Source organism: Calonectris borealis, chromosome 5, assembly GCF_964195595.1.
Source record: "Calonectris borealis chromosome 5, bCalBor7.hap1.2, whole genome shotgun sequence".
Taxonomy (NCBI): domain Eukaryota; kingdom Metazoa; phylum Chordata; class Aves; order Procellariiformes; family Procellariidae; genus Calonectris; species Calonectris borealis.
Genome location: NC_134316.1, coordinates 25,764,021 through 25,789,016, shown reverse-complemented (window position 1 = coordinate 25,789,016; position 24,996 = coordinate 25,764,021). Strand labels below are relative to the sequence as shown.

Genomic DNA, 24,996 nt, shown 5'->3' with positions numbered 1-24,996 from the left:
ACTTGGTGCTTAAGTTACAGAACACTTTTCTCTTATACTAGAGCTTTCAAAATGGATTAATATTACAGGGTGGCCAGAAAACACAATCAGCAGTCATGTCCACAGCAAGACATAGCCTGGCTCTTATGGATGAGGACACAACCGTTGTGCCAGGAACAGACTGGAGAACAGGCTTCCACATCACCTGTATTGTGTGGAGAACCTCCCATCACAGCTGCACATTTCACAGTACTACAGGAGGGCTGAAACAGAGAACCAAACCACAAAGCCAAAGCAAAGCACTGGGTTTTTCACTTGTGGTGCACCTCCAAACCTTATATAAAGGTGCATTTTGTCTCTTTCCAGGCAGAAGAGCCCTAATGGGCCCCTCCCATGAGAAAGGGACACACTACATGTGGCACACCCTGAAATCAGCAATGAGGTCCCCACCTGGAGAAAGTCCATCCATCATGATCACTCTGTGCCACCTGATAAGTCGAAACAGGAGCATTCCAATTACCTCCTCTGCCACTCGCTGCTTTCAACTGGCAATTTTATCCCAGCTCCTCTGTTCCTCAAAGCTGCCGCTACATGGAAACCCGCCCCCACTTCCAGCAGGGCCTTACCGCCCAGCGGGGCCACCTCCCCGGACCCCTCCAGCGGTCCTGCTCCCCCTCCTCGCTCACGGCTCACCCACCCAAAGCCCCAGCAAAGACCGCGGCCCGGCGGACACCGCGCGCACCCGCCTACTGACGGCCCCGCGCACAGCCGCAACCTGCCCCTCACAGCGACTGTTAAACGGTCGCTTCGTGGCCCCGCCCCTCGTGGCCCCACCCCCAGCCTCCCCCCAGCGGCTCGCTCCCGCCCTGCCGCCCCGCCCCCCTTATCGCCCTGCCGCAGCCGCCTCCCGGCCCTATCTCCCGCGGGCAGCGGCCCCCCACCCGCCCGCCCTGGCCCCCCGCTAGCAGCAGGCCGGCTCCGGGCACGGTGGCGGGCGCCTGCCGCGACCCGGGGCCTGCGACAGCCCGCGCCGCCCGGCCCGGCCCGGGGCGGAGCAGAGCGGAGGGGAGCGGCGCCCGGCCCTGCCCCGGCCCGGCCCAGCGCGGCGCCGCCCCGCGCGGGGGCTTTGTTACCCCGCATGCAGCATCCGCCGGGGAGGCGGCTGTCCCCGCCCGCCCCCCGGCCCCGCGGAGCGTTCAGGAGGCGGCGCGGCGGGGGCGCCCCGGCGGCAGGCCCGCCCCGCGCGGTGCCCGCCGTCACTGCCGCGGGCGGTTGGGCCGCCGGCGCCTCCCCCGCCGCGGCGGCCTGATGCGGCACCCGGCGCCGCCCCGCCTGGCTTTTGCTCCCCTTTTCCCCGAAAACCCTCCGCCTTGATATCTCCGGGGGCGAGGCGGGGGCGGTGACGCCCCGTGCCCGGTGCGCCGGCCATGCGGGGCGCGGCCCCCGGCGGCCCGGCGGCGGGCGGCGGGCGCTGAGCGCGGGCGGCGGCGATGCCGATGCCGGGGGGTGCGGGAGCCGCGGCCGCCGCCAGGCGCCCCCCGTCCGGCGAGGCGGCGGTGGCGGCGCCGCGGGACGAGGAGCAGCAGGAGGAGGAGGGCGAGGAGGATCTTCGCGACGGCGGCGTCCCCTTCTTCGTCAACCGCGGCGGGCTGCCCGTGGACGAGCCCACCTGGGAGCGGATGTGGCGGCATGTGGGCAGGATCCACCCCGAGGGGGAGCGGGTGGCGCAGAGGATCCGGGGCGCCGCCGACCTGCCCAAGGTGAGACCCCCCCGGGGCTGGTGCGGCGCGGGGTCCCGGCGGGAGCGCCCGGGCCGCGCCGTTCCCTGCGGGGCGCACGAAGGGAAGCGGGGAAACTGTGGCATCCCGCTGGGAGGGGCCGCTCGCCTGCCCCCCTTGGAGGCCGGGCTTCCCTCGGGAAAAGGGCCCCCGGGGTCCTTTTGCAGGAAGCAAAGCTACGCTCTAACTCGGCGTGCGCGAGGGTGTCTGCGGGGCTCTGCCCTGCCCGGGCGCGCCAGCAGCACCCTCTTCTTCTGAGGCCTTGCTGGAAAACAGACATCAGATGGCTAATGTGTGAGCCCCCTGGGAGGGAGATGGATTGCCCTAAAGAGGAAGACTGGATAAGTGATGAAAAGATGAGGAGAGTTAAATTTAGAAGAGTCCGAATACTTGAGGTGGGAGCGTAAGTGAGACAGGCAGACGTGAGTCTTTGAACCAGATGAAATTAGATTTTGGTACAGTCTCCCACACCAAAAGGCATTCTTGCACACAACGGTGTCTGTCAGTAAAGAGACTCTTGATGCCAAAGAGTTCTAAGAGGAGTTAGCAAACGCTTGCAGAGCTTGTTGCTGGTGTAGGGTCAGATGTGATTTCCAAGCACATTCCTGGCCTTGCTGCAAAGAACTCTACGAAAAGAGGAACCGATGATCATTTCACTTAACCTGGTGCCCTTGTGCCATACTGAAACTTTTGCATGTGAATTCTTGTGACTGTTGCTGTGTTGCACCTCAGCCAGAGAAAAGTCTCCCCCTTTCATTGGCATCCTGTGAACAAAAGACACTGCAAACATATGGTGTGTCACTCCATTGGCGGGTTATGAGAGTATTCCCATCAGTCCCAACAGAGGAAATTCAAATACAAGTTTTTTCTGCTCAGGCTTTTTTAGCAAGGACTTACCTCCTTTGGAAGGTAATTTGAAGTATGCAAAAACATGCTATTATATAGAGCACAGGCAATCCCTACTGCTTTCCACAAGGAACTCTGGAGAAGCGTGTGATGTAACTTGTGCAGTGAAGAGTTACAGCATCTGTGGCAGCAACCAGAACAAATCTCGAATCCTGATTATAGTCCCTATCCTAACCCCACTAGACTTTTCCTTCCTTTTAAGACTTCCCTCCTCTCCTCTGACTTTGTCCCAAGCCTGGGCAAAGGCTGAAAACATGTTTCAGATCAATCAAAACACTCACTACTTAATTTCCTGACCAAAAGGGCTGATTTGGCCAAGAAAGGTGAGGGAAATGGAAGAAAGAAGTTCACAAACAAGAGTCCAGTGCATGAGGGGAGGGAAATACAGTGTTCAGTCTCTGGTTTTGGTCTTAATGTGAAGTACTTCCACTGTTCTGACTTTATAGTCTTGGTGCCAAACGGTTACAGTTAGGGGACACAAGTGATATGAGCTCTTGCAGTAACAGATGAAATTAGGCTATCCATTTTTTTTGGCATCTGCTAGAAGCCCTGGGAACCAGATCTATAAACTCTGTTCAGCGCTCCGCAATCTGAGATCCCATTCCCAAGCTCACCAGTCATACAGCTGAGAGGTTGCTGGGATGCAGGAAGCAGCAAGGACGGATAAGCTCTGTTTCCCTTGCTCCTTGACCCCTCTAGGCACGTGTTTTTATCTTTGAAGGCTGCTTATATCACCATCATCTCTGTGCCATCAAGTTTCTTTGAATGGCTGATGCAACAGATGAGAATTAGGGCAATGAGTGTACTCTGCAGGCCTAGCTCCTTTCAAAAGCCAGGTACTGTCCATGTGCTGGAGGGTGAATAGGCCTTTTTAGGTGTTGGAAATTGGACAGTGGTTTGCCTACCCTGAAATTTTTGGCCTTGAACAGTAGCCAGTATTGGGTGTTGGGGGAAATAACTCTCAAAAGAGTTGTCCATAGACTAAACTTAATACCGTAAAATGATGGCTGCAGAAGGCTGTGATTAGACTTCATAGTGTCTTTCACTGGCATGAGAGAGCTCAGAGATCTCTGCTCTCCATTTCCTTCTAGTAGATTTGGGGAGAGTAGGCATCGAGTGAGCCGTGCCACGGTGGCAGGACATAGTTGATTGGCCATGCATGCTAGGCTCGAGAGTGCCACCCTCCTGCAGGTTGTTTCCTTTCTAGCAACAGGGTGGGGTATTGCTTTGCTTGGAGCTGCCGGGACCATCAAATGGGTGCACACTGGAAATACAAAGTGATGTGTGCTTGCCTCATTAAGAAATGATGGATTTTAAATGAGGTGGTTACGAGGGCAAAGACAGGAAGAGTTGCATCTAATGGGTTCATAATAGAGAGAGAGGGGAAAAAAATCTCGTTTCTTTAGTCAGGCTAACAACTGGGATTGGTATTGCTCCCATGTTATTTGCAAAAGGAAGATTAGGGAGGAGCTTGGATACATATAAGCACCATAAAGAAACTGTTGCTTAACTAGGTTGGCCAAAAAAGCACCTCTGTGATATGATAAGGGTGGAGCTTTGTCTGTGCCTTGCCCCCATCTGCCTTGTCTCATGTACAGCATGGCCCACTTAGTACATGAAAATCTCTGTTGTTCTCAGGATCCCCTTTCTAAAAGCAGAGTCCCAATCCCATGCATATAGCCAGCCTGCCGGGGTGCATGAATCTAGGAGTGGGGTGATGCAACCCCTCCACACAAGTGATGAGGGACCAAGGATGTGTTCAGTCAGTCTGCTAAGCCTGGCAGAAGTATGTGCTCTGGGAAATCTGGGCTCTCTTCCTAGCTCTCTCTCCATCTTTCAGAATAACTAAAAAGAAAGCAAAATAGATCTGATTTCCTATCTTTTCTGTTACAAATAAGTTCCTCTCTGCTTTCTGGAGGATTGTGAAGACCGCCTAATATTTATAGCCCTTCTGAGATGTGCAGCGGATGATGCTGGGTAAGAACAAAGCATTAGGGTCTCCCATCCTGTCAGTCTGGGATTGAGGGATGGAGACCTTATTCCTCTCCTCCTGCTTCTATTGCCCCATTAAAATGCTATAGACCTGATGCAAAAGAAACTGTAGCCCAGTCTGGGCTGCAGGCCCAGATCTGAGAGAGAAAGCATGCTGTACTTCCATCAGTTTAATTACTTGAGGTGCAGGAGGCCCTTTTGAATTAACTAGTCCCGTGCTGAACTGGTTGCCATTACGCTGTCTCAGTGTTGCACAGTCCTTTGAGGAAAAGGGGATCTGGGGGTCTGTACTAGTAAAGGGAAGAGTAACTACCCAGAATCATTAGTCTGTGCTGTCAACATGCAATTAATCCGTCTGTCTCCACTCAAAAAGCATGAAAGTCTCCATGCTGAAGAAGTGAAACAAAGTTAAATAGTCAGCCTGTCCTGGTTGTTACCTCTTTCATTGTTTCTGCCTGGAAATTATTTCCTATGACTCAGTATGTCAGCTCACAGCATCCAAACTGACTCAGCTCGTGCGGTTCCAGAGACGGCTCCATCCCTGTGCCACTCTCTGGAGCCTTCCCTGCTCCTGTTGCGGCTGAACAAACCCAGTTTCACATCTGCTGCTGCTGTTCCTGTGCCGTCTCCTGCAAGTGAGCCAGCCGGTGCCTCTGCTTGCACCAAGCAGGGTACAGAAATGAGGCACTGGAGATGGCAGTTGGCACCTCCAAGAGGTGCTAGGAAAATGGGTACCAGTGGCCAAATGGTGCTACTTAGTTTTCCAAAAAAAAGAAAAGAAAGATCAAAACACGGGAGAGAAAATGGACAGAGACTGAGTTTAGCTCAGTGTTTACTTGCTGATGGTGTTTGGAGCTAGACGGAAAAGCACTTACAGATTACGTTTTCCAGAGGCAGCGACAGCCCATCTCTCAAGGTTAAGCAGTCTCTGAGCCCTGTGCTGTGCGGGCACAAGCAGAGTACGACCATGTGGCAAACCAGGACAGGGAACTGATCTGACTGAAAACTGCCCAAGCTTGCTGACTCGGCTTTCAGCTGTTTTTGGTGCTTGACCTGGTTCACCAGTCACTTGTGCCAACCCAGGGCAGAAGAAGGAGGTATGGAAATGAGTGGCCACAGAAATACAGATGGAGGGTGATGAGCGGCTAAGCAGCGCTGCTGGCTACAAAACCATGGCCACCAGAGGCAGTTGTGCACAGCGGAGTGGAAGGCCCAAGGGAAGATCTGGTTCTGACTCACTCTTTCTTAGCTGGGGGTAGCCCAGCTCTGGGGGAAGTCTGAGGAGGAACTGAAATGCTAAAAACCAAACTGCTGTGAAAAGCTGCAGTCTGGTATCAAGAGGTGTGTGCAAGGCATGAGCTATCCTTCAGAGGGAAAATGCTGGGCTGTTTCTCCAAGCCTGTCAGTCACACCAAATTTGTGTCTTCTCCATTATATTTGTCCTGTGGACAGGACCCTTCTCTTTCCTTATACACATTTTCTCAGCTGCTGATAAGGCTGCAGTTATCCCCTGTGGAGCAAATGGTGAGGAAAATCTGACCGGACCCATAAGGCCGAGGTGTCAGAATGGGACAGCAGTCTGAACGGTGAACTTTCAGAAGTCATTCTCTGACCACATGATTCAAAACAAGGGACACTGCAGGGAGGAGAGTCATGATGCTGTCGAGCCTGTGTCCTAGTCAGTGCCAATTCACCTGAGTTGCCAGGAGGCAGTGAGGGACCTTTATACCCTTGCTTACAGGACAGTTCCACGCTCCGGTGGCTTTCTGGAAACTCATTCTCAGTTTTTGCCTCTTTTTCTCCTTCTCTTATTTTTGTTTTGTGCCTTCCAGTTTGCATACTCAAATGAGGCCAAGCTCCCTTGGGTGATAGCTTTCCTGTCTCACATCTTGCCTTGTGAGTTAATTTTATCTAAGTCTTCCAATGTAACGTTGCCTAAATGCAGGACTATTTCACACAATTTCTCTTGCAGCTCTGTGGGGATTCTGAATCCCTTCCCAGTTATCAGTGTGGGAGCAGAGGAATGTTCCTGGTGTGGTCAATTCAGGCAGCAAAAAGGGGCTGGTTTCAGAGGAACATGCTCCCTGTAGCTATGTGCCACTGACTTCAGCAAGAAGCTGGAGAGGTTTGGAAGCAGTGATTTACATTCTGCTCTCCATTTCAGATTCCCATACCAAGTGTGCCTGCGTTCCAGCCGTCCACCCCCATCCCTGAGCGCCTGGAAGCTGTACAGCGCTACATCAGGGAGCTTCAGTATCCTTTACTGTTACCTTAGTCACTGGTGTGATAACCCAGGAGGAGGAAGCAAGGGGACTTTCCTTCCTTGTGAAGAACAGAAAAGCTCATTCTGTTGTAGCTGGAGGGCAACTGAAACTTGCTCCCTGAAAACAGGAAGCTGGACTTGGGATGATGGTTTGTTTTGCTGCTCTGTTTCTTTTCTTTTCCACCCAGGCTACCTTCTCATCCTGTTCACTCCAGGTAACAAATGGGCATGTTGTTAAGGGCCATTCCCTACTACCCACCCTTCTAGATCAGTGGCTTTACGGTGCCATTTTGTTAAAAACATGCATATCTGAGACCCTGACAGCCAGGTCTCAGATGGACTACAAGCTGTGTCACCTCACTGTAAAGGCATGGGTGAGCTGTGGTGGTGAGAAAACTACCTCTCAGGTCATCCTACTCGAACATTCTTCTCTGTAGCTGTCTAAAGGACAGCAAGTCACCCCGCTTTTGTGCATCTGTGGTATCCTGCCCCTTTATATGCAGAGCTGCCTGTGTGACTGTGTCCTGGGAATGAGATTTCTCCATCCCTGTTGTGCTGGACAGCAGGTAGGTACCATGCAAGCACAGTCTAATCTCGCTGATGAGATAGAGAGCTAGCTCTGGCTTCAGCCCTAAAACAAGGTAACGCGGCAGACCTTTTGGCATCTCTCACCCATCTAAGGTGGTTGTGCTCTGGATTGGGTCCCAGTCAGTCTCAGAATAAGGTACCATGACTGTTTCAATGCTCCATGCGTGCAGACCGGAGCAGGCAGAGATGTATCAAACTTTGTTCTGCCTTGGTAACTGGAAAGCTGAGCTGACCATGTGCTGTCAGCATGGACCTTTGGGAAATGAAGTGCAAACCGGGGCGGGGGGGGGTGAAAGAGAAGAATTGACAAGAAGGAAATACAGCGGAAGTAAGGAGGGACTATAAATGGGAGAAATGCAGGAGAGGGAGGCGGGGACTCTCTTGCATTGTTGTTATATTTGTGGGATCATGACTTTGCTGCAAGAATAGTAACGTGAAAGTTCTTCAGACAGGTTTTCTTCAAACTCTACTTTCCAAGCTGCCAAGCCCTTAACTTCTTGCCTCCAGGTACAATCACACTGGGACACAATTCTTTGAGATTAAGAAGAGCAGACCTCTGACTGGGTAAGTGCTGGCAGCCCCTACAGCATTTAATCCTTGCTTTAAGATGTTGGGGCCTTGCTATACCCACTGCTTTTTCTTCCTTCCCCTGGGCCAAGGTCTAGGTGGCACTCAGGGCTTTCAGTACCATGGCTCCATCCTGCTTTAGGTGACTTTATTGTCTGTTGCCTCAGGCACAGCTGGGCAGAGCTGTGTCTGGCCTTTCTCAAGGACAAGAGTAGGTTTTGTTGTCATGAATCAGTAAATCCAGTAAAATAACGTAAATGTATTTCAAAGATTTGCAGATTCTGCCTGCTTCTAATTGGAATATAAATATATGAACTTCTGATGTATTCTGAAATTAGGTCCTGCCCTAAACAAGCTTTGTAAAAGCCAAGTATCTTTACAGGTCTAACTTCATAGCTCCTGTGAGTGCCTTTGCAGAATCTAGGCTCACTAAGCTTTTGGTGTCTCATACTTTGAAGGAGAAGGGGTATTCTGACTGCAGATTTTGGGAAGAACTGTGCCTCATAAGTTCCTGGAGATAAGCACCTGATGTTCATTGACTGTCTTGGCCAGCATATTGAGAGTCTCCCAAGACTGGCTTCTTACTATTGGTCTAGTCCATAGACTTATGTGACCCCAAATGTCTTGTGTTATCAGTGCAATGTCTCTTCCACAGTGTTTGTTGAACGGAGAGTAGGGTTGATGCCAGAGAAGAGGGCTTCAATGTCCTTGAACCTTGTGAGGCAAACATTGCTAGCTCTTGGTCCTTTGAGGCTTCTGCTTGTGGTCACATTGGTGTGAACTCAGAACTCACTGAGCCAACTGCTGTGGTCTCCCTGAGAATAGAGGTTGGCCTAGTAGGCAGCTTTGCTGTAGCTCACTGAAGCAGCGACAGCATGTGGTAGAGACCTGGTTTGGATTTAATATCTTCCTAAAGAAGGTATTTTCTTCTGTTCCCTGTCCTCAGTGGGCCACCTTCTCTCCTGGAAACCTACCTTACATATATAGTGCAAAAGGGCTGAACTGGCTGTACTTGCATAGCACAAGCCCTCTAACTGTCCTCATCTTTCCCTTGTCCCACTCTGCAGGCTGATGGACCTGGCCAAAGAAATGACCAAAGAGGCCCTGCCAATAAAATGCCTGGAAGCTGTGATCCTGGGAATGTATCCTTTCCTCTGGAATTGTGCATGTCTGCCCATCCTTGTGTTTTCTCCTCTGCTTTCTTATGATGCTTTGAGGTTGCTGATAACATTGTCACCAAGCCCCACATCCCTCTGTTTTCCCTCCTCAGTTCTCTCAAAAAACCTCACCAATAAAATCCAAATCCAAGCAATTCTCTGAAATATCAGAACTAGTTCTTCAGAGTTGCTCCTCCTTCCCCAAGAAGGGTGGTGCGGCTCTGGACAACTCTACAAGTGAGTAAAAGATAAAGGAAGGATCTAAGGAACATCTAAAGAGGGGCAAAAATAATAGCTAGAGTTAGGTCAGGAAGTCCTAACTTCAGTTCAGTTGGCAGCCGGTCACGAGCGGTGTTCCCCAGGGCTCAGTACTGGGGCCGATCCTCTTCAATATCTTTATCAATGATCTGGATGAGGGGATCGAGTGCTCCCTCAGTAAGTTTGCAGACGACACCAAGCTGGGCGGGAGTGTTGATCTGCTCGAGGGTAGGAAGGCTCTGCAGAGGGACCTGGACAGGCTGGATCGATGGGCCGAGGCCAACTGTATGAGGTTCAACAGGGCCAAGTGCCGGGTCCTGCACTTCGGCCACAACAACCCCAGGCAACGCTACAGGCTTGGGGAAGAGTGGCTGGAAAGCTGTCTGTCAGAAAAGGAGCTGGGGGTGCTGGTTGACAGCCAGCTGAACATGAGCCGGCAGTGTGCCCAGGTGGCCAAGAAGGCCAATGGCATCCTGGCCTGTATCAGAAATAGCGTGGCCAGCAGGAGCAGGGAGGTGATCGTGCCCCTGTACTCGGCACTGGTGAGGCCGCACCTCGAATCCTGTGTTCAGTTTTGGGCCCCTCACTACAAGAAGGACATGGAGGTGCTGGAGCGTGTCCAGAGAAGGGCAATGAAGCTGGTGAAGGGTCTGGAGCACAAGTCTTATGAGAAGCGGCTGAGGGAACTGGGACTGTTTAGTCTGGAGAAGAGGAGGCTGAGGGGAGACCTCATCGCGCTCTACAACTACCTGAAGAGAGGTTGTAGCAAGGTGGGTGTTGGTCTCTTCTCCCAAGTAACTAGCGATAGGACGAGAGGAAATGGCCTCAAGTTGCGCCAAGGGAGGTTTAGATTGGACATTAGGAAAAATTTCTTTACTGTAAGAGCGGTCAGGCCTTGGAACAGGCTGCCCAGGGAAGTGGTTGAGTCACCATCCCTGGAGGTATTTAAAAGACGTGTAGATGAGGCGCTTAGGGACATGGTGTAGTGGGTATGGTGGTGTTGGGTTGACGGTTGGACTCGATGATCTTAAGAGGTCTTTTCCAACCTTAATGATTCTATGGTTCTATGATTCCTTTGTGGATGACACTGTTCCCTTACTGCAGTGTTGCCTGCATGTGCTCTACATTAAAGTAAGTTAGGGATCCTCCCCAACTTCTAATTATGGTGTATGTCACTTTACTATTATGTCTAACACTACCTGCCAGCTTAGGCAATGCCTTTATTAATTCTAGACATGTGTCATCTTTAAGTACACATCCTTCCTAGCTATCTTCCAGGCTTAGTCTATGTCACTCGGGCTATAGATTCTTGATGCACATTGGTAAAGCCACCTGGAGGGGAAGAGATGGCAAGTGAATTTTCAGAAGGGTAGTCTGATGGTATTTTGTCCTCAAGGTTCCTTGGTTTGTGTGTGAAATAGTAGCTAGTAAAACAGATTAAAACAAAATGAGGAATAATGCTACAGCATTACAGTTTGGGAGCTATGGAATACAGTACACTTGAGGTGTTAGCACTGCAACTTCTGCATCACAAAACTGCCTCGAAATTAACTCCCCTTTGTTGATTGTCTTGTTGAAGAGACCAAGCCTGGTTTCCCCATGACCCAGATGGAAGTAGGGCAGCTTGCAATGAGCTGGATTCTTGATCTGGAGAACAAATCCTGTCTATGTGATGCCTGAGTCAGTGGTGAGTCTGCTGAGCCAGCTGGGAGGGTTTGGAGCAGGAAGGAAGTATCTTGTCAAGAAAATGGTATCACTGGTTGTTTCCTGAATACTGGCTGCTGTCAGTTACCTCACCAACAACATGACCACGCTGGACCGTTTCCCCATCAGCTTCAAAACCCACTTCTCAGGGAACTACTTCCGACACATTGTGCTGGGGGTGAACTTTGGAGGCCGCTATGGGGCACTGGGCATCAGCCGACGCGAGGAGCTCATGTACAAAGCACCCGTCTTCCGCACATTGAGTGAACTCATCTTTGACTTTGAGGAGGCATATCGCCGCTGCTGGCACACTCTCAAGAAGGTGAAGCTGGGCCACTGTGTGTCCCATGACCCACACAGCGTGGAGCAGATTGAGTGGAAGCACTCCATCCTGGATCTAGACAAGCTAACCCGGGAAGACTTCCGCAAAGAGCTTGAGAGACATGCCCGTGATATGAGGCTGAAGGTAAACAGCAAGGATGGAGTAGTTCGCTGCCGCATCCACTGTCTTGCCTGGCTGAGGGTGTGCTGGAGGAATGAAGTGGCAGGAGGCTCTCCTAGATGGTGGTGAAGCAGAGGATGAATTGGAGGCTTAGGGCTCTTTTCCTTTGTATACAGGCTGATCCCCTAATGAACACTCGTGCAATACTGCAGTTGCAATGAGCTTAGACCGTATACAGTCCTTGGAGCCACAGCTGTCTCTGTAGCTTGTTTTTTCTGGCTTTTGCATTTTTGATGCACTTGCCTTGCCTTTTTGTCTTTTATTCCCATATAATTAATCATTATTAGGCTTTGTGTTTTCTGGTTACTACTCGTATTGGTTTTCTGCTCACGTTGCTCTTACTTTAATTTTTCTGGCAGATTGGCAAAGGAACTGGGCCACCATCTCCCACCAAGGACAGAAAGAAAGATGTCTCCTCCCCACAAAGAGGTCAGGCCAGCCCCCATCGGCGCAACAGCCGCGGGGACCGACGGTGAGTGGGGCTGCTGGGCAGGAGACCTATCTAGAGCATCTCTGTTTTACTCACAGACTCCACCTTGCTGTCTGATTTTGGATCCTTCTGATGTCTTACTGGGGTTCTTTGTAACAGGGAACACTTCTCTGACCTGCAGCAACATTCTTCCCTAGTCTGTGCCTTTGTGAGTTTATCATTGCTGGGGAGTGAGGGGACAGCTGGTTTTTTCTCATTTTGGCAGGGAGGAGGAAGGCAGTTCAAATAGACAGTGATCTTGGTAGCTGATATTTAACCTTACGCAGGGGTCTGAGCTCTGGTGTCTCACAGACCTGGGCCCCAAAGAGATTCCAAAAATTACACTGCTGTCAGTGAGATTGTTTTCCTGAAACTGATCTGGGGTGCCAGAGTGGACTTCCTGCTTTTCCTAACCTGCATTCTCTTCTGTGGAGGTCGTTGGGAGAGTTACTGGAGTTTGCAGAATAATCCTGCCCTCAATAGCGTAGGATGTCTGAAGCTTTCCTGTACCTTTTCCTGTGCTGCCATCTCTATGTGCAGCACCTCCTGACTGAAAAAACAGTTTCTGAATAGTTCTTACCCTCTTTGCTCACAGGCCATCTGGTGAGAAGAAGCCTGCCGATTCCAAAGCCATGCCAGACCTCAATGGGTACCAGATCCGGGTGTGAAGAGAGCTGTGCCTTGTGTGCCTGGCTCCACAGACTTCTTGCTGGCCACAATTGGGACCTGGATCCACCTGCAGTGATTCTGACAAAGGGGACAGGGGAGCGGGAGCAGAACAGAGTGCTGATCTTCCCAGGTACTTCCTAGTGGGCCAGTGCCAGAGCTGGATCCCATGGGTCCCAGAGGATTCACCTGCCTGTTTCTGGGAGAGGTGTCCATCTTAATTCACTGAAACAAGTATTTTAAAAAAAAATAAAAAAGATCTGTACATTGGTGGGAGTTTGCTGCAGGACGAATATGAAGTGAGTGGGGTCAGCAGACTTGCTATCAATTTTTTTGTGTTGACAGCAAGTAGATGAAGCATCGTGTTGACAGCAAGTAGATGAAGCATCTTGTTGACAGTACTTCTTCCCTGTCTGCACAGAAGTCTTCAACCGATGCAAGGGCTGCAGGGCTGAGGGAGAAGTGATGCTGGAATAGGATGGCGCCAGTATCTTGTGCAAAAACGCCTGGTTTTGTCATTATGAACACTTTGTTTAGCATTGCTCTTGTGAGAGATAGGGCTGAATTTGCTCAGCCTGATTTATTGATCATACAAGGGCCTCTCATCCAGACAAACCACATCTTGTGTGCTTAGTCCTGCCTATTTCAAAGCATTTTATTGTCTCTGAAGGGGTAGACAGTGGGATGATGATCCTTTTTACCCACTGCGGTGCTGATGAGCTGTTGCTGTAAGTCCTTTTGTGGTTAAGTGGGTCAGGATATGCCTATGCCATTGCCGTATGAAAACAGGCACAGAGACCTCAATCGTCCCAGCAGTGGAGGCAGGGGCAGGCAGGGGCTGGTGGGAAGCCTGAACTTTGAGTCATCTCTTCATCAGCTTTCTCTCTATTAACTTCTACTGACTGCTACTGTGAAAGTTTGCGGAAGGCACTTCAGTCACTGAGGTACGCATTTTAAGAATAAATAGTTAAAGAAGGATTTAATGATGTGAACAGGTTTTACAAGCATTTTTCCATTCCAGAAGGGTCTTGCTCCTTCCTCACTGTAGTGTTAGTGCTAGAGTTACAGACACCTTTTGGTGGGAAGCCCTTCTCGAGGAGATTGCTCGAGCTGCTTTCCTGACAGCTTAGCCTGGAGCCTCCTGAAAGTAGTTCCCCACCCCAGTCTCAGAGCTGTGCTTGTGTTCTGGCTCTTCGGATAGCTGCGGTATTTAACACCACCACTTATGCTAGCCTTCCCCAAAGGGCTGGGCTGGGCCTTTCTGCCTGCTTACAGCCTTGACTCTTCCTACACTTCTTTTCAGGGGAGCGTTGTGCTACTGATTAAGCAGTATAATGCTTGTCAGAAATCTCTTTGAGGCCTAGAGCCTGGAAACAGTGGGGTCGCCAGAAGTCAGAACAGCATGGCCTTGAAGTGATCTCGATGCGTGGATCTAGGGGATGCAAAAACTGAGCAAGGGAGTATCCTTGAGAGAAACTGAGTCTTGTTTTATCACAGCACTGACAAGGAGCTAAACTTTCTGAAATACTACATATTTAATTTTGTTAGAACTGGGCTTATTCTTTCCTGTGAACTTGTTAGAAACATAATGGGGCTTAGCACTACCAGGTTTTTTGTTGCAGTATTGCTGTGCCACACCCTCATATAAGCAATGCTATTTTGGTGGCAGAGAATGGGTTCTTATCCCCAAACAAATCAGCTCTTCTGTCGAGTTAAAGCAGTGTTAATCCTTGAAGCACCACCCACAAGCGATTTAACTCGGGCCTTACAGGTTCCCAATTGTGCATCCCTAACTGTGATGTAACTTGCTATATCCATACCGCTGCAGCCTGTCCTTCCAAGCTCTCTTTGTAGTCTGTAGTTTTCTGCTATGCTGTACAACCAGGAGGACAATCCATAGGGAGGTGGCAGAACTTGCTGCTGATCCAAGATAAGGTTAACCCAGAAGAGGATGCCCGTTTCCACAGTGCAGTGCAACACCTGTACCCTCCCTTGCACTCCAGCTACCTGCAACAATTTGAAATTAGACATCAGTAGCAAGCCAAGTACCCGTTTGAATGTGTCCTCTGGTCAATTTTGTGTGGCTGTAAATTAACATACTTAGTGTCTGGATGCTAATGATGATGTTAGCTGTAAAGGTACCACAGCTACCTGTAAATAATATGGATCACTTGGAAGCCACAAACTGCCTTTGCATAATGTTTGCTATGCAGCGGACTGAAGTACAGGTGCCACTGTGAATCATACGATAAATACAAGCAGCAGTCATCAAGGGAGACTGAATGTCAGGTTTTATTAAAGTGGATGAAATCCAGAAAAAATATTGTAAAATCTACTTTAAAACTAGGATGCATCCTCACCATGACGTTGGTTGGTTGGTTGGTTAGTTAATTCAGAGTAACTAGAAAGCTCTTCAGAATAATTAGTAGCTTCATACAGAGCACATTCAATAGCTGGACAGACTTGAGCCTTTTTAGATGGAAAGGAGGGGAAATGTGTTGTGGGGAGGCAGACTTCAAAACAGATGGGGCAAGTGAGGGGTCAGCTGCAAGCTATTCATGCTTTCTTGAGATTAGGGCAAAAGGGATGCTCATCAGTGTTAGATCACCAGGGCAGAATGGCTTAAAACAAAATGCTTTGTTTGACGTGGTAATTAGGTGCTTTTCTGCAGGATGCAACTGATGCCAATAGCTTAGAAAACCAAAGGAAGTGGATGTTTAAGGAATGAATAACCGGTACAGTTCAAAGTCTCTTAATACTCAGCTGTAGCCAGACAAGAATATCCTCTTTCAAGATTTAGTTGCACAATTATGTACGTTAGGAGGCATTTAATTCTTATGTATCTAATGTTGACGACTTCTCAAGATAGATACAGGAGCAGACGAGCCCTCTACTAGGGTTACTATTTCAAGCCTTCTACTACGTTTCTCTATGTGGCAGAATTCCTGCCCTTACTGGTTTTGTATCTCCAGTTCAGGAGATGGTGCAAGAAACTGGAAAATGACCAAACAATTCTCCCCTTCTTGCTCTTGCTCCCCCATCTCTGTAACAAGATGAATCACTTCAATACAAAGTTTAGCTTCCTTGCTAACAAACAAGACAGCATCCCTCTGTGACAGAGAGGATTAGTGCAATCCAGTTTTATGCCGTAAGAAACCTGAGGGTACAATGAAAGACGAACTTTTGAACTTCCACTTCTTTCCTCCCTCATCCACCTGCTCTGGCTTCTGGTCTGTCTGCCTTTAACCATAAGGAAAAAAAGGCTGGAGATGAGTCTTTTTCACTTCTGCAGTCTTTAGAGCTACAGAGAAGGAATGAAAATAAGGAACTAGACTGTAACTCATACTTCTTAGTGCCTGCAGAACAAAAAAGATGGATCTTGAGGAGTCCTATTAATTATTTAATGTTAAATATTAATATGATTGCTCATGTAGCTCTGAGGTGTAAATTTCACTGTTCAGTACATCTCATCTGATGTCTATTCTGCAGTACAAGTCCTCTGAACTCTGTGGAAGGGAACTGCGTCCATACACTAGGAATGGATAGACACTGCCTATGTTGTACGTGAAGTCTAGGTGAGCTTTGAAAGACTTGAACAAATACTGACCTACTACTAGCAAAACTATTTTAAATGTAATGCAAACCTTGAAATAAGAGTTCCTCTTTACGCTTTTACGTAGACTAGTCCCTTGATACCTGGCCAACTGCAATTTTTTTAATGGATGAATGGATTAGTTAGCAAAACTTGCTGCTACAGTGTCACTCTGATATAAACTTCACATACTAAAGAGCGGGGTTGGGTGTCCATCAGTCTGTGAAACACCAGCCTTTTTTTTAACTCTGATATGACAAACTAAATGAGTCTTTAGGAACTTAAGATACGTTTGCAAGTGTTTTAGCTGGGAGTGGAGTGCTTTTTTTCAGTTGACTATTTTACCCGTGTGCCACTGTATGGGTCAGTACACAGTATGCTTGGATCTACCAGAATAAATGACTCCAGAACTGTGGTTGAAATATAGTTTCTGTTCATGCAATAGCTGTATTGCTGTTATCAGATCTGCTTAACATGAATTTTTTTTTTTTTTTAAAGTATTTCAGGTGAAAGCCTTAATCAAGTGCCTGCCCCTTAAGGTAGGCTCACATGTGGTGTTGAATAGACTGAAACATGACTGTCCTTAAAATTGCGAAGTTTAAGAAACCACAATGAACAAAAGAAGGCTCCTGTTGCCAAAGGGCAAAAGTCTGGATTTAGATGGGCTTGACCTTGCTCCAGTGGCTCTGGCTAATCACTTCAGGTGGTTGCTTTAGCCATTTGCTCCTTCCAAGTGAAGTATTTCAAATGGTCCTGATGATCAGGCACTAGATATAAGCAGGAAGTGCTCTATGTCCCATGCGTACTGTGTGTGCAAGTCTAGCTGAAAAAACATCATGTATTCCAGTGGTCTTGCACTGTTGTCCTGTCAACATTAAGACCTGCATTATGGATTTATAACTTAAATAAGAAAGCAAGTGCTATTCTGGCTTGGTGTTTGCTCTGCCAGAGCAAGGTGGAGATGGTCCCTCCACAGCCAAGCTGAACTCCTTAGGGAATTAAGATTTTTGTCTGTTTTCTGAGCAGGTGTTTACTTGTACCACAACCACTCTCTTTCAGTGGTGCCCTGGTCCTGTCTGCTCAAGAGCAACTCAGCTTGGGCCCAGGCGGCTACTGAATCCTCTGTAATCTCTGCAGAGCAGAGTTTCCCTCCAGGTCAGGGTTGAGATGGTGCTAGTGGGACCAGAGTGGTCCCTCTCCATGCACATCAGTATTCTACTCTAGTACTGATAGGGTGCTCCAAAACCATGTACATCTTTATCACTGGTACAGCTCAGAACTAAGAAATGGAAGGTTTCTTTCTTTAAGAACAATATCATGTATGTCTTTTTGTAATTAATCAGTGTGGTTCTGTGTTCTTATGTAGCCAACGCAGAACTTGTATTTAGATTTAGTTCTTATGCACTTCCCATAGCCCTCATGTTGATACTTCTTCCTGCTTCCTTTGACACTTAGACAATAAAATCCCCTCTGTACTGCTCTCAGCCTGTGCAGAGAAAATAAGATGTCTGTACTGTCTTTCTTTCCAATTTAAACTTTCCCGTTGTCAGTCAGGTAAGAAGTCAAAGGCACAGCCTTGAGTGATGGTATCAGACAGATTATGTATAGATGCCCTGTACTCGCAACACTATGGACATGGAAGAACCATTCTCCTTCGATCGTCTGAACAGGTGAGTATGTCTGCACACACAGAGGCAGTTGCCAGAGAGTAAGAAGTATGTATGTGGCTGGGTAGCAAAGGCTAAAACTCACCTTTAACTCTTGAACTGCCATCAGTCAGGCTGGATGGAAAAAAAGTCAGTGGATGCAGCAACAGAAATTTAAGTCTTGGAACAATACTGTAAGGGTTAACAAAAGCCTCTTCTTGCACTGCTCTACCTATTCACTTCAACATATGATCCAGTCTCCTTTCCTGGCCTGAAAAGCAATTCTGCTTAAGGTCTGTAGTTTAGTGGTTCCAGACAAATGACCTCACCAGGACTTCTCAAGACAAATGCTGGGTTAATAAAGGACAGTCAGCTGCAAGATTCAGTGCACTTCCCCAGCAAGGGGGATCCAACTTTATTCAGGCTATCATCTTTCAGGCATAACATACCCCTTCTCTCTAGGGAAATGAGTAATAGCTGGGACAAGGGCCAAGCCTACAGCATGTACAGGAAAGGAATAAACATCCCCTAACCTGTTACTCCAAAGAGAATGGCACATGCACTAGTCCCTCTTAGCTAAGTTAATTATATGAACAACTTCTGCCCTGAGGGGAAGTAATTGCACAGCACCTAGTAGATGATATGAAGACACAAAAGAAGAAAGTAACCACTTCACAAGCCTGCATGGCCTGCGTTCAAGCCCAGGAATTGACAATAGACTTCAGCGCTAGTCGAAGGCTTCTTGCTCCCCTACTAAATACTTAAAGATTAATAATATTAGAAAAAAAACCCTAAAATGCTGTGACTTCTATAAACCTTTACTTCAGAGGCTTTCTTGAAAATACCCTCTGCCCACGTCTTGCAGATTTTGCTAAAAATCCGGTAACTCCTAAACCCCCTATAGATGTATAGGTTAAGGTGATTGCTAGACAATGGAGTGAGAATGGCAGAACAGTGACTTAGCCACAACTGAGATTAAAATTAAGACTTTCTGCTCCCTCTTAGATCAGGTTTTCCCCCTGCTACTGATAGTTCCTGCAGTTCTAGGTTTTTAAGTCAGTTAAGAGATTACGGTACTTGGACCTTAGTGGAAAACCTTTATTGTGGAAAGGATACACAACTCAGTGAAGCAGTAATTAAAAAAAAATTAAGAAAAAGAAACCCAGTCAGCTACTACGCTGAGAAGCCCAAGAGTGCAAAACTTAAGGCTCTCACATGCCTAAAAGCATACAGAAATTCATTCATGAGAGAGTGAGACTGAGCCTTAAGAGCACCACTCGTGCAGAGACTGCAGGATTACAGAAGGCAAATGTGTATGACATGCTGTGGATAGCAGGCCATTACAGACTTAAGTTAACTCAGCTGCGTTGGCTTTCCTGGATTATATTTTTATTTTGGCAAAGAGTGACTGCCGTCCTATCTCCAATCTCACTCTGTGGGAGGAAGGGAGGAGAAGAATACCATTAGAGTAACTACTGCATTCATCTACCCCCAGTTTAGGAGCAGCTCCTGAAAGTGGCCAATAACTGAATAAACTTAAGACGGCTGTAGAAGGCTTTCCATCCAGAAAGAAAAGACTAAAAACCTAAATAACATTGCTAAGACTTGAAGTCAAATCTTTTTTGTGTATAAAAGGAAAGATTGGATGGAACAAATGCATCTTTTGTTGTAGCACATACCAGCGTCTAGTCTAGTCCTCCCATTTGCCACCTCAGCACCTTGAAAGCTGCTGTGTTTGTCTAACCAAAGTTAGGAAAAATTTTCCTACTATACAGCATTCCTATTCCCTTAGAGCACAAGAATGTGCAGTCTAGATCTAAAATAAAATAAATAAATTTTAAAATAAATAAAAGGAAAAAGAGCTTCAAGACTAGAATGACATTTTCAGTGAAAGTTGGAGGATAACTTGCCTTGACAGAAGAGAAACTTGTACAGCTGACAAAAGGAAGGCGCTTGAGGCATGCCAGCTGTTAAATCAGTCATCTTGGTTATCATTACAGCAGGTGAGTTCTCTACAGAAACTCAGTATCATACTTTGAAACACAGTGCAGTACCTTCAATGGCAGTGATCATGCAGCTTGCGCGCTTCAGCGTGACGGCGCTATGGAAAGCACTACAGGCCAGGCAGCTACAGTCTGGTAAGGAGCAGGTCAAAGCCAGCAATTCAATTAACTTGCACAACAGGAAGCCTACTGAAAGGAGGTGATATCCCACCAAGGCTTGTGTGCTCCTCCTCTAGAGGAGCCACAAGAGGCTTCATCTGCATTTGGATGAACCATGGATATGTCTGCAAATAAACATTCATTAGTGAGGTGGTGGCAACGGGAGGAGAAATTGCACTGTAGCAACACCCTGCTTTGCAGACTGCCAACACCACTTTCAAGTATCATTAGAAGCAGGACACATACTTTGATCCGCTCTTAAAAGAGATTCTCTCTGAGATGCTGAACTGTTCTTAGAGCCTCTAAGAGACTCCTCAGAGAAGAGGAACTAAGGTGAAGTATATTTCGGAGTTCTCCTGTGCTTCACAAAGCAGGTGGCATACAGGGCACTAATGATAAATCTTAAACTTTTTTTTTGTTTTATATAACAAGAGTTATTCCCATCTAAGTGTTGGTTTCAGAGCTCCCACCCCTTCCGCTTAACTCTTCAGGGGTGAGGGAACCCACTATCTTATGGCTTGATGCTATTTAAATGTTGAGTTTATAATAAGACTTAGCCCTAAAGAATTCCACCCATAGCTTTTAACTGAAGAAATACAGCTGCAGAAAAAAAACATCAGTAACTCAGAAAGATAACTGGATATGGCAGTTGTGGGAAAACAGCTGCTGGAGAGATACCTCGTAAGGAAAAGGCATGGAGAAAGACGACCTCAAGAAGCAGCCAAGTTTCATTTATTAAGAAAAGGAAAGAAACTAGAGCAATTACAGTTTACCACTCCTCTCATCCCATGTAATTGGGAAAACTGATTATAAAGGGCATCCTCCTGAAGTGATGAACTTAAAACTCTGAGAAAGTGAAGCAAGTCCAACTTCTATCTAAATAGCATAACTAAATACAGCCTAGCAGCTGTGGTGCAATCTAAGCTGTTTTTCTAGCAAAGACACATCGTCAAATGTGCTTTGCGTCTACAGCTGCATGCTCCTGCAGCTTAAGAGACTTACAACAGGGTATGTATACACGCTGCCAGTGGTCTCTGGCATCCCTTCCCCTAGGTGCAAGTCTCCCTGAGCTCTAAATCACTACTAAGATGATGTAGATGATCCTACCTCTATGATACCTTCCCTTTCTGAGTATAGCAGATATTCCTGTTGTTCCACTTTCATAACCATTTACAGACCCCTCTGTAATTCATCAGAAAGCTGTGCTAATGACAACTAGTCATGCATTTAGGTCAGGAAACAGTGTTAAGAGCTACATCTGGAATCTTAGTTCTGCATCCCACCACAAGTTGCTCATTACCACAGCCTCTTATTGTATCACTGTTTGCTATTCTTAAAGCATCACTGAACACATTATTTTCTCCCTACAACTATATACGAGTTGCTATTTTAGAGGTAGGGACTCTTTCCACCCACTCCAGACTTCTCATATAGACCTCCACAGCCAGAGGCATTCACAAGTCTCCAGATCCATTTGGTGTTAACTCCAAACTGCTCTAGAACACAGGGTTGTTTTTTTTTTCCCTGAAACAGGCCAGGTCTGTAGGGGTCTATACCACAGCTTCAGGGACAGTGGTCAAAACAACCACAGCGATCAACTCTTCAGCTCTGCCTTTGTGTGTCTGTATGCAGTCACTAGCAATGGTCCTGCATTTCTGCAATAGTTTCACCTATGAATGCCCAAGGAAGCATGTGTGAGCCAGGGCTTCGGGAGCTGCAGGTCCCTCTGGGAGCTTTCTCACCTTCAGAAAGAAGAATCAGAGGACTTGCAGGCATTGTCCTGGGGTTTTTCAGCACATGACTCCATATCCAGTGTTCAACAACTTAACCATTCCAAGTTCATACCATATTATTTCACGTATCAAAAGAAAAAGCATTAGCTTGACCTGTGGAACATTAGATTTTCCAACAAAATATAGCTGGAACCTTAAAACCTCCCTGAGAGATGGTTTCATGCAAGTTACCCAAGAGAAAAGTCAAGTCTTTGGTTTAAATAAAATGTTGAAGCTCAGCTCCTATGCCTCAGTTACATCACAGGATTGGCAGGGTGCTTCGGCCAGTGCAGGGGCAACCAGTTCATCTGATGGTGTACTGTGCACACCTCACGGGTCTCAAAAGGTGGGGCAGGAAGGCTGCTTTCACACCAACACACCTCATCAGTTGACCATCAGAGCTAGCCAGCAATTACAACTGAAGCAGATAGCCAAAGTTGTAAGTGCCAACACTATGTGTCACAGTGTTTTTTGTTTTGCTTTTGGTTGGTTGTTTTTAAACCTTTAGTGTCTTCCAAGTTTCCTATTATAATGTTACCAGCTGGTGGGAGTTATCTGCAACCAGGCTGCTTTCTGGCAACCTCTTTTCAAGCCTGGCAGAAAATAAAGCTCTGGGTTCACTGATTTCCCTTTCCTCCCCTCCCTTTACAAATACAACCAATTGCAAAATCAGAATAAGAGTACTTGCAGAAATTAGTGCAACTGTCAGATAAACAGAGCCATAGAAATACAACCTTTGCATCCCTCCCCATGTACAAACACCAGTGCCATGCCAGAACCATGAAACTAAGCTGCAAACTTATTCACCCCCAGATTGCTGTTCACTTATACAGACTCCTACATGTTATCCCAACTGGGGTAGCAAAAGCCGTCCACACATCACCACGCAAATACCACATCATCTGGCAGGGGCAAGAAGCGAATATGCAGTCCTTAGACAATCATATGGGCACAGAACACAATCCCCTCGCATACCCCTTTTTTCTGTACAATTTACAGAAGTGAGCTGTAAAAGATCAGCAGTACTTGCTTTCTTTGGGAGGAAGGGAAGGGTTCCTGAATGCAAAACATTTTGCAAGACAAACCCGATGCCAAATAAATCACCTCTGGGATTTGGGGATATGCTGGGAGACAACAGCTAGGCCCACTTCTTCCCTCTCTTCAACCCTCACTACTACTATCTTGCGTAGCTGATTTGTCCTCTCCTCTTTCACATCCCAGGCAGCAAAGCCTTGTTGAGCAAGTCCTCAGAGGGTTCAGTTGCCAGGAGCACAAGGTGCTGCAGTTACTTTGTGGTTTTTTCTTAGATTAGAAAAAATTTATTTTTTCATAAAGAAAGTAACATTTAAAATATGAAAATCCCCCAATATAACCCAGGAAGAGAGAACAGTATTTCAAGTCTCCTCGTACCTTCCCACAAAAACCCGAGGTGGGACCAGATTTCCCTGCCTCATTTGGAACAGAATATTGATAATGTTTCTGCCAATATTGCTCTCATTTCTCATGGAAAAACTGAGCACCAAATGTCAGGCTGAACTGGGGAATCTGCCCCAGGAACAGGTACAGTTCTATTGTTTTTGTACTGGCCAAGCCACTGCTGACAAAAGTACACTGATAGGACACCAAAGGTACACTGGGATCCAAGCGATTGACAATCTGGCTCCAAATTACACAGCCTTCCCCTCCCTCCCAATGCCTGCCAAGAGACAGGGGTCAGTCCTACAGTTTCTACCTACCTAAACGTGGCTGGCTCCAGAAGAAGGCAGTAGCATGAAGACTGGTGCAGGAGAATGCTACAGGTTGGCTATCTGACCCCTGACAGGCTGAATGGAATAGGGAGGGCACAGAGGAAGAGTAGGGCAAGTGACAAGTATCAGCTCTTCCATCTGATGGCTCTGCTGCCTTTCACATGCCTTCCATTTTCATCTCTCTTTTGGGACCTCCCAGAGCTATAGCCTCCTGGGGTTGTCATGCCTTACAGGACAATTTTTTTCCACCTGATATTCACTGGGAGGATTGTAAATATTTCTCCTACAAATGCCAAACTAGGTACCGTTCTGAGACTGCTAGAAAGGAAGCAAGCCTTCCCCAAGGCCTCTAGGCTTTTGTTGCAGTTCTAGAGGTCCTGCAAGTGGCTCTGTAGAACCCCTGGCTCCATTCCTGGCAATTCCATTCCCTGGTCCATTAGTCACAGCAGGCAGCTTCTTGTAGAAACTGTTCAACTACATCAAACCCTTCTACCAGCAAGGCAGCCCTTATGCATTATTAAGTAAAAGTCATTTCCAAGAGCAGAGCCAAAACTCTCAAAGGCAACATGACAACTAGTCCTGGAAGGACCATACTTCATAAACTATCACTGAGAAATTAAAAGAACCATTGTTTTGGTGTGAAAGAATATTGGTGTATACATCCCCTGCTCCTTGGTAGCAATTAACTAACCAGAAGCAGGCAGCATTGCCCCTCTTTCCCAGCTCCTTGAAGTTCTCACACAGTGTTGGTTCCCACTGCACTAAAACATCTGCTAAATAAAGCAGTGGAACAAGGATCCCTTTATGAGATGGTAATGCCTGAATAGAACTGGAAGCCCACTGGGAACAGAGCTCAGATTTGCAGAGACCCACAAAATACCAATGCAAAAAGCGCTCCAACTCTCCCACCCCTGCTTTTTGTGAGGGTGTGAGGGGAGAAAGGGACTTTTAGGGCATGACAAGGAAAAGAGTTTTCTTGCAAGCAGGTTGTGCAATCCAGAGCCTCAACTGCTGTATTCAGAACAGCTTTTCTTTAGGGAAAGGGAACCAACACTAACCCTCTCTGAGGCTGGAGATCTCCAAGCCAAAGCTAGCCAGCAGGCAGAGATGATCAGATGAACAAAAAGGATTTGGTAAGCCATTTGCCAGCAATAGGACATCTTCAGAGAGAAGGGAAAGGCGGCCAAGCAGCTTTAGGGCTCCATCCTGGTACAGCCTGCGACCTGACAAAGAAAATGGAAAGAAAC

General features: G+C 47.5%; 2 protein-coding genes across 10 annotated transcripts in view; one reads left to right on the top strand and one right to left on the bottom strand.

Annotated features, from left to right (window-relative positions):
• Nucleotides 1-1,437: 1,437 nt before the first annotated feature.
• VASH1 (vasohibin 1) lies at nucleotides 1,438-17,924 on the top strand. 3 transcript variants are annotated; one of them, XR_012673856.1, is made up of 8 exons: nucleotides 1,438-1,739; nucleotides 6,820-6,908; nucleotides 8,014-8,070; nucleotides 9,141-9,215; nucleotides 11,277-11,658; nucleotides 12,054-12,166; nucleotides 12,759-13,773; nucleotides 16,319-17,924. XR_012673856.1 is itself a non-coding variant. In XM_075151473.1 (7 exons), exons 1-7 carry the CDS (start codon nucleotides 1,470-1,472, stop codon nucleotides 12,829-12,831), a joined length of 1,059 nt encoding a protein of 352 aa, XP_075007574.1. In that variant the 5' UTR covers nucleotides 1,438-1,469; the 3' UTR covers nucleotides 12,832-17,924. The 3 variants fall into 3 exon arrangements, 1 of the variants encoding a protein (XP_075007574.1); XR_012673857.1 differs by having other exon boundaries at nucleotides 1,455-1,739; nucleotides 12,759-12,962; XM_075151473.1 differs by having other exon boundaries at nucleotides 12,759-17,924.
• ANGEL1 (angel homolog 1) overlaps nucleotides 1,919-24,996 on the bottom strand; it is a 32,667-nt gene continuing 9,589 nt past the window's right edge. For 2 of the 7 annotated variants that reach the window (XM_075151448.1, XM_075151454.1), the window contains exons 10-11: nucleotides 24,808-24,972; nucleotides 1,919-2,537 (exon numbers count right to left, since the gene is read on the bottom strand). In XM_075151448.1, coding sequence (XP_075007549.1) covers nucleotides 2,338-2,537; nucleotides 24,808-24,972 — 365 coding nt within the window. In that variant the 3' untranslated portion in view covers nucleotides 1,919-2,337. Of the gene's footprint in view, nucleotides 2,538-13,191; nucleotides 24,973-24,996 lie in introns of those variants that run through there. The other 5 variants (XM_075151451.1, XM_075151450.1, XM_075151452.1 and 2 more) reach the window with 5 other exon arrangements.

Excerpts from the sequence above, each read along its gene's own strand:
- VASH1 (XM_075151473.1), top strand. The coding sequence starts at position 1,470 with ATGCCGATGCCGGGGGGTGCGGGAGCCGCGGCCGCCGCCAGGCGCCCC. Across the intron at positions 11,659-12,053 it reads CCCGTGATATGAGGCTGAAG|ATTGGCAAAGGAACTGGGCC; the intron begins GTAAACAGCAAG and ends TTTTTCTGGCAG. Across the intron at positions 12,167-12,758 it reads AACAGCCGCGGGGACCGACG|GCCATCTGGTGAGAAGAAGC; the intron begins GTGAGTGGGGCT and ends CTTTGCTCACAG.